Genomic DNA, 11,624 nt, shown 5'->3' with positions numbered 1-11,624 from the left:
AATGCCAGAGCTTTGTGGTTCACTTCTACAGGAGCATTTTACTGACCTTATTAATCATCTGAAATATAAAGAACAAAGCACCAAATATTTCTGGCAGAATGAATGAATGCACCTCCATTACTGTTATCTATAAGCCAGTTGTTGATCAGGATTCCATCATGGTCCTGTCAGGGATGAGGGGGCGGGAGGATGATGGACAGAACTAGCACACCTAAATGTATAGTGAGGGTGCACTGGGAACCTGTGGCAACTTCCACCTCTGCCAGAGCTTCAACTGCATTCCAAGGGAGGTCCGAGAAATTTAGTCCAAGTGGACCATGTTCTGCACCTCCATCGATGAGACTGTTGCAAGGAGCTGTGGCTGCAAGGTTGTTGGTGCCTGTTGTGGCCAAAAATACAGAACCAGTTGCTAAAGACCAGAGGGAGTTGTCAGGAATCTTATCAGGCTTGGTTAGCCTGTGGGACTCAAGAGGCAGCTGACAGGTAAAGGCAGGGCAAGCACAATGTTGCTCTGGCAGTGGGTGAAGCATAAACACAGGTGTGGGAAGAGACCATGGAACAGGAATTTTGGTCAGCCTGAAAGTGGTTCTACCGAACTGTCAGACAACTTATGAGGGGGAAGAAGTATTCCACATACACTGTCTACAGCTGCGGTGGAACGCTGCTGACCTTGACTGAGGATACAGTAAGACGGTGGAACACTTTGAGGATCTCCTCAGTCCCATACTGAAACCTTCTATCATGGAAGCAAAGCAGAGCATGAGAAGGAAGGGGGATTACTCTCCCATCACTGGTTGCAAAGTCACTAATGTGGTTAAACAACTACACAGTGGCAGGGCCCCTAGGATGGATCAGATTTGCCTTGAGTTCCTGAAAGTTCTTAATCTTGTAAGGCTGTCCTGACTGACATGTCTCTGCAAAGTTGCATTGAGGTCTGGAGCACTGGCAGACTGGGGTGGTGGGGTGGTGGTGGTTTCCTTGTTTAAAAAGAATTAGGAGGAACAAAGCAGTTTTTAAGAGGAACAATGAAGTTTTTAAGAGGAGCAATGGAACACTGGACCAGCTCTTTATCCTCTCAAGGATATTCAAGGGTGCATGGGAGTTTGCCCAGCCAGTCTACATGTGTTTTGTGGACTTGGAGAAGGCATTCGACTGTGTCCCTCGGGGTGTCCTGTGGGAGGTGCTACTGGAGTATGGGGTGTCTGGCCCATTGCTACGGGCCATTCGATCCCTATACAACCGTTGCAAGAGCTTGGTTCGCATTGCCGGCAATAAGTCGGATTCGTTCCCGGTGGGTGATGGGCTCCGCCAGGGCTGCCCTTTGTCACCGATTCTGTTCATAATTTTTATGGACAGGATTTCTAGGCCGGAGGCAGCTGACGGGTATCGACAGGCCAAGCGGAAAGCGGCTCGGGCAGTGGCTGAAGCAAAAACTCGGGTGTGGGATGAGTTCGGAGAGGCCATGGAAAAAGACTTTCGGACTGCCTCGAAGAGATTCTGGCAAACCGTCAGGCGTCTCAGGAGGGGAAAGCGGTGCTCTACCTGCACTGTGTATAGTGCTGGCGGAGCGCTGCTGACGTCGACTGAGAAAATTGTCAGGCGGTGGAAGGAATACTTCGAGGACCTCGTTAATCCCACTGACACGTCTTCCGAGGAGGAAGCAGAGTCTGGGGATGAGGGGAACGACCCGCCAATTTCTGGGGGTGAGGTCACTGAGGCAGTTAAACAACTCCTTGGTGGCAGAGCCCCTGGTGTTGATGAGGTCCGCCCCGAGTTCCTGAAGGCTCTGGACGTTGTAGGGTTGTCCTGGTTGACACGCCTCTGCAATGTTGCATGGAGATCAGGGGCAGTACCTGTGGACTGGCAGACCGGGGTGGTGGTCCCCATCTTTAAGAAGGGGGACCGGAGGGTGTGTTCCAACTACAGGGGGATCACATTCCTCAGCCTCCCTGGGAAAGTCTATGCCAGGGTGCTGGAAAGGAGAGTTCGTCCGCTAGTCGAACCTCGGATACAGGAGGAACAATGCGGTTTTCGTCCTGGTCGCGGAACACTGGACCAGCTCTTTATCCTCTCGAGGATACTTGAGGGTGCATGGGAGTTTGCCCAACCAGTCTACATGTGTTTTGTGGACTTGCAGAAGGCATTCGACCGTGTCCCTCGGAGTGTCCTGTGGGAGGTGTTGCGGGAGTATGGGGTGTCTGGCCCATTGCTACGGGCCATTCGATCCCTATACAACCGTTGCAAGAGCTTGGTTCGCATTGCCGGCAATAAGTCGGACTCGTTCCCGGTGGGTGATTGGCTCCGCCAGGGCTGCCCTTTGTCTCTGGTTCTGTTCATAATTTTTATGGACAGGATTTCTAGGCGCAGCCAACTGGCGGAGGGCTTTCGCTTTGGTGGCCTCAGAATCTCATCTCTGATTTTTGCAGATGATGTGGTTCTGTTGGCTTCATCGGGTGAAGGCCTCCAGCTCGCACTGGAACGGTTCGCAGCCGAGTGTGAAGCAGCGGGAATGAGGATCAGCACCTCCAAATCTGAGGCCATGGTTTCTCAGCTGGAAAAGGGTGGAGTGCCCACTCCGGGTCGGGGATGAGTTCCTGCCCCAAGTGGAGGAGTTCAAGTATCTCGGGGTCTTGTTCACGAGTGATGGGAGAAGGGAGCCGGAGATCGACAGACGGATTGGTGTGGCAGCTGCAGTAATGCAGACGCTGCACCGGTCCGTCGTGGTGAAGAGGGAGCTGAGTGTAAAAGCGAAGCTCTCAATTTACCGATCTATGTCCCTACCCTCACCTATGGCCACGAGCTGTGGATAGTGACCGAAAGAACGAGATCGCGGATACAAGCGGCGGAAATGAACTTCCTCCGAAGGGTGGCTGGCCTCTCCCTTAGAGATAGGGTGAGAAGTTCAGCCATCCGGGAGGGGCTCAGAGTAGAGCCGCTGCTGCTCCACATTGAAAGGAGCCAGCCGAGGTGGTTCGGGCATCTGACAAGGATGCCCCCTGGGCGCCTCCTGGGTGAGGTGTTCCGGGCATGTCCCACCGGGAGGAGGCCCCGGGGCAGACCCAGGACACGCTGGAGAGATTATATCTCTCGGCTGACCTGGGAACGCCTTGGTGTTCCCCCGGATAAGCTGGAGGAGGTGGCTGGGGAGAGGGAGGTCTGGGCCTCTTTGCATAGGCTGCTGCCCCCGCGACCCGGCCTCGGATAAAGTGGATGAAGATGGATGGATGGATTTCTAGGCGGAGCCAAGTGGCAGAGGGCTTTCACTTCAGTGGCCTCAGAATCTCATCTCTGCTTTTCGCGGATGATGTGGTTCTGTTGGCTTCATCGGGTGAAGGCCTCCAGCTCGCACTGGAGTGGTTCGCAGCCGAGTGTGAAGCAGCGGGAATGAGGATTAGCACTTCCAAATCTGAGGCCATGGTTCTCAGCTGGAAAACGGTGGAGTGCCCACTCCGGGTTGGGGATGAGTTCCCGCCACAAGTGGAGGACTTCAAGTATCTCGGGGTCTTGTTCGCGGGTGATGGGAGAAGGGAGCTGCAGATTGACAGATGGATTGGTGTGGCGGCTGCAGTGATACGGACGCTGCACCGGTCCGTCGTGGTGCTTTGGCTGCTGCCCCCGCGACCCGGCCCCGGATAAAGCGGATGAAGATGGATGGATGGATGGATGGATGGATGGATGGGTGGCATCATAATGCCATAGTTGATGCCAATAAGATGGTTCCCATAATGAAACTAGCCTAGACTTTAAATTAAAGTCATCTGATCTTATCTTAAACTTATCTACAACAAGGTATAAGACCTGTTGTTGCAAATTCAATGCCAGGCCTGGAATGGGCCTAAAAAAAGTGGCCCTGGTATTGTTGATCCAGGTGACAAACCATGATTGTTGATCCAGGTGACAAACCGTGATTATTTAAAAACCAAACAAACAAACGGACAAAAAAAAGACAAAAATTATATTGACCCATCAGCCCAGATTACCAGTCCAACACTGGTTCATGCATTATCACCGTGGTATTTAAATCAGTTTTCTACTTAGAAAATAGGATGTTCTTATCACCTTATCTAAATAATTAGAACAATCTGACACTTAATTTAGGCACACCAGTAGAAACAACACATACTTGGTGAAAGACATTTTCTCATTGTTCCACTTTCTGAAGACAGTTCCCAGTTTGGGAACTATTCATTCTGATGATATTTCTACATCATTCGGAATGAAGCTGCTGAAAGAGAAGAGATCGTGTCTGAGACTGATTGATGTATCCCCTTTTTTAGGGTTTAACATTGTCTATGCTATTGTACTCAATGGATATAACCCCCCCCCCCCCCCCCCCCCCAATAATTATGAAATGTGAGTGAAGTACTGCAGCTCATCCCACCCACAAGGGAAAGGAAAAATAAAAATGTATCATTACTTTATCTTAGGACCACCATTATCATGAGATGTATTTATTTAAAACATTGTGACTAAATATTATGAGTGGGTAATGACTATTTATTACAAAAGAACATATTCTGTGTGTAGAGTACATTACACTTTAAGTTGCAAGTATTCAGATGACGTGTGAAGTGTATTTACATGTCAATCTATTATGTAAATATAAACAAAATATTATGTCAAAAATGACAAAGAACATTTTCAGTTTTTAAAATAAGCTTTATTTGAATTTTAAAGATTCATTTGAAGTCATATTTCCGGGATTTACAGCTTAGAGTTTGCATGGATAGCGATGAAGGGGTCCTCATCTTTGCCACTGATCGAGAAGGTGGCACGGCCATCACTACCAACACTGACCTGCTTCCCAGTGCATCTGCTTCCTTCCTTCTGACCAGAAATGACATCACAGTAGGTGCCACCAGGCAAGCCTGTGTTCAGGGTGACATTCAGGTCCCTGAAAGCGAAAATAAAGTCGTAAGAGTGCCATAATTAAACTTCATTGCCTTCTTGTATTTATTCTGCTTTCAAGACAAAAAAATAAAATAAAGCAATATAATACCACCTGGGCAAAGGAAGGCATTACATATCTGGTAAAAAAAAAAAAAAGAAAGAAAAGAAAACATAAATAAAAAGGGATGCAGTTCATTTTTCTCATTCTCTGTTGAGAGAGTTTTACTGACTCAGCAGTCCAATCTGCTACCAAAATAATACAGTGCTGGTGTGGAGTAACAGCAAAAGTGTACTTTAAAGACATTTCATTTCCAGATGTCTTTTGTGGATAATATGATAATTCTATAGATCCTATAATAATAATTATATAATAACTAAAATTATATAATAATACTTATTATTAATATTATTATTATTATTATTATTATTATTATTGTAGTAGTAGTGTAGTAGTTGTTGTAGTAGTTTTTATTTATTTTTATATATAATTAATAGTGCTCTTTATGAAACAGAGATCCCTTTCTAATAAAATAAATAAAGGCTTGAAAAACTACAGACATTTTTGAACTAAGCTTTTTTAAATTACACACACACAAACAAAGAGAACATAATCCTTACCAGTTCTCATTGTTAAAAACGATGAAACCACGGTTACCACGCCCAAAGGCAACCTGGTTGCCCTGGTTGTCCCACCAGTTGGAGTGAGGCTGTCCATTGACCACATTACGGAAAGTGACCATGTTACTAAATAGGAGAAAGGACAAATTACAATCATAATACATGATATCTACAGTTTTGATGGTCTAGCTGACAAAGCAGAACAATGTGAATTTGCATAAGGTCAGTGTGCTTTCTCCTGATTTCTGTGGACTTACGTGATCTGACGCCATCTATGCTCACAAACCCATCCATTCCCACAGGTCTGGTCAGAGTTGATAGTAACAGGCTTGGTTGACCCATCACCATTGCTGGGGGGTCCAATCCAGTCATTCTTATCCTATTATACAAGCATTAATGAACGCATTCAACAAAAAAGCATCTAATACACACTAGATATTGCATTATACTTGTGAACATACTTGTCCGTTTACAATGTTGCGGTCCCACCGATAGCTAGACATGACCCTGGTTACACCGTAAGGGTGGGCAAGCATGTAAGCAACAGCCATCTTGTAGAGCCTGGGGTCCCAGAATGTAAGGATGGATGCACCGCCAGCACCATGGCCTCTTTGGTTATCATGGTTGTCAGTGAAGACGAGAGCATTCCCGTTAGCCATGAAACCCCATCCTTCTCCCCAGTTCCTAAATACAGCAAAGAAAAAAGAAATGTATTTTTATTATAGTTGATCTTTACTAAGTCTGTGTTCAGACCAGTACTTAAGATAGAGTTTGCACTGGTTGCTCTAACCACACTTAAGCCTAATTTTTGCAGTGCTATTGCAAAGCAATGTGGTATCTTGATAATTTGCTACATTCGATTAGGAGCAGCCATGGAGGATCAAACAACAAAAGAAGTGAAAAAGACATGCCAAGCATTCTAATCTGATAAGAAGAAAAGAATTCAACTAGGAATTACATAGATCATTGTCCAATGGACTTGTGTACTTCAGAAAGAAAAAGACATGGGGAAAAGTAATCAAGGTAAAGCAAAAAATAAAATAAAAGTGGTGTTGGGGTGAGTGCCAATGATTAATATAACAAGTATTTATTGATATTTATGGCCATGATTCACTACATGACTTCACTGGGTTCATCGGCAAGCCAGCCAGCTGATGGGTTATGGTCTGACATTAACTGAGAGTCCATTAATACTTGAAATGGATGTATCCTGCACATGGTAAAGCAAAATTTCCCTCCTGTAAAATTCTGCTCCTCAAAAAGTCAACATATGATGGATGTGCATTTGACTTTAACTTAACTTAAAATGCAACCAAATTGGCTGGCCCCTGCACATTTATAGTAGTTTCTATGAGTTTGTTTTTCCTTTACAAAGAGCATTGTTAAGAATGACATATCTCTGTTATATCTAAAAAAAAACAAAAAAGAGAAAAAAAACTTTTTTATTAAATTGTGTAATATTTTCCTTAGCTATACCAGTAGAAGCAACACATACTTAGTGTAGGAAAGCTTCTGGTTGTTCCACTTTCTGAAGACCTCTCCCAGTTTGGCACCATATTTAAACTCAGTCACTCTTCCAAGGCTGACATATTCATTGGATGAAATAGCCTCACCTCCCAGATCAATAACCTAGAGCGAAAAGAAAAAACTGATACTATAGTCTGAAAAGTGAGAAGGGTTTAATAAGTAGTACTAAATTATCTAATGATGTTATTGCAAGAACTGTATATGTTTCAAACCGTCACATATTTTAGTAAAGAAAAAAGAAAGAAAGAACAATGCCAGATGATGGCATCTATTTGTACAGATTCTTATTTTGTGCAGTGCTGCTGCTGCAGTTTAGGCAGACTCACCTGAGTGGCATCCCCAATTACCCCTCACCGGTTTAAAGTGTGGGCTAACTCCTGCATTATTGTTGTAGTTGGTATGTGTTCAGCTGGCAACTGGAAAGCTGCAGCTGTGTGTGTTTGCAACAGCCAGCAGCAACTTGAGTGTTAATATCGAGATGCTGAAAAGCATGTGAACATCATCGGGTCTGCATTGGTTATGTTACAGTGGTGCCAAAACCCAGGACTGGGCCAGCAAGGGAAGAAGCTGCCCAAATGGCAGCCGAGCTGGTGGCCACGCAATGGGGGCAGACGGCGGTGGGAAGAACTGCAGGACCAGGTGTTGGTCCCTGGTCAACACCGCCGCCAGCCCTATCCACGACCCGTGACGGCATGGGAACGGAGGTCCGGACTGTTCCAGCGCCCGTTCAGGCCCCCAGGGTGAGGCCAGCCAGGACACAGCCTGCCTCCGCACCCGTCACCATTCCTTGGGAGAGAGCGGCAGGTGCCTTGCTGTGGCCTGCACCTGTTCCTGCTCCCCGGAAGAGAGCCACCGAGCAACCACCGGCTCACGCACCTGGAGGTGCGCGAGGGTCCTGCTATGCCTGTGATCATCTGTGCTGGCTGGTCCACACCAGAGGCCAGCACACTGGCTGGACCTGTCCTATCTCCACTAGAGGCGAGCGCGTGGTTAGGTCCCGCGTGTATTCCGCCTGTCGAGCTGCCAGTGAGCCTTGGCTCGTAGCTGCCGCCACTTGCCATATGGGTGGTCCCCAGACCATCTCCAGGGCCATCGCTGGACATACGAGCGCAGCCCTCAGACCCACCTTGTCACCTCTCCCACTGAATACGCGGGCGGCCAATTGAATGGACACCTCCCTGTCGCTGGGGCAGGGGCAGCGGTCCAGGCTGATTCCCCCTCCCACTCACAGGGGTCTGCGGTGCCACTGCAGGGGAGGTGGATGCACCTGATCATGCCTTGCTGGCTTAAAGTGTGGGCTAACTCCTGCGTTATTGCTGTTGTTGGTATGTGTTTGGCTGGCAACTGGAAAGCTGCCATCACCAGTGTGAATGGGTGGACGACTGAATGCAGTGTAAAGCGCTTTGGGGTCCATAAGGACTAAGTAAAGCGCTATACAAATACAGGCCATTTACCATGTTACAGTGCTATTCTGGTCTCTGCAAAACAATAATTACATTAATGTTTCCTGTCCTGCAAGATAAAATATGAACCAAGATCTGTTCTACATTTCAGTCACATATAAAGGACATGTAAACTCTAAGACTTATCAAATCCTACGATTTCATGAAAACTGAAAAACATGCTTAAGTATTTATTTATTTCACCAAAATGTTTTTTTTTTAAACTTACCTCCTGATAGATGAAAGGTCTGGAGCCACTGGGGAACCACTGGGTGTTAAGGTTTTTCAGACGACCATAGACAACGCTCAGATCACCAGGCCACATGTGTTTGCAGGCATCCATTCTGAATCCAGCCACGCCTATGTCAATAAGCTTGTTCATGTACTCGGCCACTTTACCCCTAACGTATTCTTTCTCCAGGGAAAGATCCAGCAAATTATCCAGACGGCAGTCACGTACCTGTAACAGTTAATATTTTATTCAGCATTTGGACCCAAGAAGAAATTTTACCAGTGGAACTTGGTGCACTGGTGGCATCCAATCTTGGTACCACGCTGGATTCACTGAGCTCCAGAATGCAACCATTCTGCATGACTATGTGCCTGATTTTAAATACCTGTGGCCACGGAAGTGATAGGAACATCTGAATTTAATGATTTGGATCCGTGAGTAAATTAAGTAAGAGTTACTTTTGGCAGTATAGTGCATATCATATGTGATGGATGACAAGGAATAAAAGGTGTTTTGTAAAAAAAACAAAAAACAAAACAAAACCTATAGATCTCAGATCACCAGTGTAATCTGTAAAAGAAATAAATGATCTTTTAATAGAAAGAATGACTGGAAATACATTTTGTCACAACAACTGATCTCAAATTATGCAGAAAAAATTATATCACCAAAAAGAATTATATTGTTTGTTGCCAAATAGCTCCTCATATCACTCACCTTGTGGGGTTTTTGAAGACCCCCCAAAAAATAAAAATAAAAATAATAATAAAAACAAAAACAAACAGCAACAAAAGTAGTAAACCATTTTAATATTTATTAAACTACTGACCTAAAAATGTTCCAGTTGTATCGATCTTCACACTACACTTATCATGTACAAAACAAGTAATAATCTAATTCAAAACTGTATTCAGAGGTTGTTTGGAAATAGAAAGAAAAGTTTCTTTGCTTAGTGAAATGTCGTTTTAAAAGCAATGTGTTGAACTCTACACCCTTTCTGTACATTACCACCCCCCACTACCATACCACCGAAAAAATAACAGAAAGAAGTAATGATTAACTCAGACAGTTGGTAAAAGATTAAACTTTTGGATAAGTATTGATGGATATCCTCTACTAAAAAAATGTCTCACATTGTTTCTTGATAACATTTCTTACCTGATATTTGTCACCATAGTTCTCAATATTGCCACTCGAAGTCTTGCATTTTTGGTCATTGAAGTCCAAGGAGGAATAAGGAACACTGGGGAAGTCTCTTTTCCCAGCATCAAACCAGCTTCCACATGAAGAGTGGGTTCCCGTTCCACTGAAGGTTTTACACATGTGGTTGATAAGGGTGTCTACGTAGATGTTAACCTGTTGGGATTTAATAATTGGTGAGGATGCAGTTCACCACATCAAAATTTGTGTCCAATAACTTAGCAGTTTCCTTGACTTTTCTTGCATAATACGTTCAAATACAGTCAGTCTTGTAAATTGTCAATCTTTATTATTTTGTTATTAATTGCCAGTCAGTGTTTTTACAATATTCATTTTCCAACTTGTTGTTTTATATAATCATACACATTTACAATGTGCAATCAAATGCAGATAGGTCTTTCATGCTTATGACTCGGTCACAACTGTAATTTAGTTTACCCCAACTTTGTTGCATCTGGTGATCATGTCTCTCAGTTCTGCCTCACTGCCAGATCTTGAGCAGAGCTTGTAGCTAACTGGCTGGTATCGCTGCCACCAGGGCCTCCATGGATCGCTCACTAGAACGTGCTCATGTGGAGGAGAGATCTGAGCAATAGATCAGCACAAACATAATACAGTCTGAATGATAATTCTATTAATTAATTATGGTGATAGAAGATTGTTACTAAAATTGTCACTAAAGACGTTATACTGATACTAGTATAAGTGGAAAAATCCGTTGATATAACATAAACTGTTACACAACAGAAAAATACATTTGACTTGCCATGTTCAAACAGATTTGATTTTAAGGAACTTAGTAAGTTTGAAATCTTAACTCCTGTGGTCAAATCTCACCAAACCTGCCTCTTTAAAAAACAAAAAAAACAAACACTTCCAATCAGAATATGCAAAGTAGTCCATGTGACAATCAAACAGGGTAAATTCTACTGGTTGGATAATTCTAGTATGTGGTAGTTATCACTTTGTTCACTGTTTCATTGTCAATTCTTTCATCTTTCGTAATCTTTATAGTTGCATCTGTAGTAATTTTGCAACCATTTCCTGCATCTTGTCCAAAGGGGTGGACTCTTTTGAAAATAAGTTTAAAAATAATAATAATATACATTTTTGAAAATAAAACACCTTTCATTTAGTTATATATCAGCTATACATACCTGAACTCCACCAAAACCTTTGGGACCCAAGAAGCGTTCACACTCTTGAGCAATGTCAGCCCAACGCCACTCAAACAGGTGGACAATGGAAGTCCTTCCATGCTTAAAGTTTGGGTTGTGCTGGGCAAGGCTGAGCCCAAAGAGAGCTACCAGGATGAACAACTTCATGCTTTCAGTGGACAAAAAAAACAAAACACAGTCACACTGTGTCACAGTGTATTAACTGTATTTATACCCGCCCAGGCCAATGGGAGACTGGTAAATCAACATGGAAACGAAACAGGTGCATTTTTATCACAATTCCCTGGTTCCATTTTAATCAGCTGAATGGAAGAAGATGTGACACAATTCTGTGACTGGAACCACAAAAATATAAGGGGCACATAGTACCCAAAAGGTTATTCAAACAAGGGCCATGAAGATACCTTGATATTCTCACACTGCTTTTGTGTAGCTTGTTTTTGTTTAGTTTTTCTTTAATTGTGTGTTTTTAGTGTGTGACGATGGGAGTTATTTGTTAACTCCCAAGTAAACACACTGAACACCACTTATTTTATT

General features: G+C 44.0%; 1 protein-coding gene across 1 annotated transcript; it reads right to left on the bottom strand.

The window, feature by feature from the left end:
- Positions 1–4,638: 4,638 nt before the first annotated feature.
- On the bottom strand, positions 4,639–11,250 carry LOC113011057 (pancreatic alpha-amylase-like). Its single transcript, XM_026150425.1, has 9 exons — positions 11,067–11,250; positions 10,348–10,494; positions 9,868–10,065; positions 8,707–8,937; positions 7,004–7,137; positions 5,970–6,192; positions 5,766–5,887; positions 5,509–5,634; positions 4,639–4,894 (listed from the first exon to the last, which is right to left on the bottom strand). The coding sequence occupies exons 1-9, from the start codon at positions 11,232–11,234 to the stop codon at positions 4,705–4,707; spliced, it is 1,539 nt and encodes a 512-aa protein (XP_026006210.1). The 5' UTR covers positions 11,235–11,250; the 3' UTR covers positions 4,639–4,704.
- Positions 11,251–11,624: the final 374 nt, after the last annotated feature.

Source organism: Astatotilapia calliptera, chromosome 18 (genome assembly GCF_900246225.1).
Source record: "Astatotilapia calliptera chromosome 18, fAstCal1.2, whole genome shotgun sequence".
NCBI classification, from domain to species: domain Eukaryota; kingdom Metazoa; phylum Chordata; class Actinopteri; order Cichliformes; family Cichlidae; genus Astatotilapia; species Astatotilapia calliptera.
This window is presented reverse-complemented; position numbering and strand designations above follow the sequence as displayed.

Bases quoted from the DNA above. Each gene is read 5' to 3' on its own strand.
- LOC113011057 (XM_026150425.1), bottom strand. From the start codon at position 11,234: ATGAAGTTGTTCATCCTGGTAGCTCTCTTTGGGCTCAGCCTTGCCCAG. The intron at 10,495-11,066 runs GTATGTATAGCT...TCTATTGCTCAG, and splicing joins AAGGTTTTGGTGGAGTTCAG to ATCTCTCCTCCACATGAGCA. The intron at 5,635-5,765 runs GTAAGTCCACAG...TCTCCTATTTAG, and splicing joins CATAGATGGCGTCAGATCAC to TAACATGGTCACTTTCCGTA.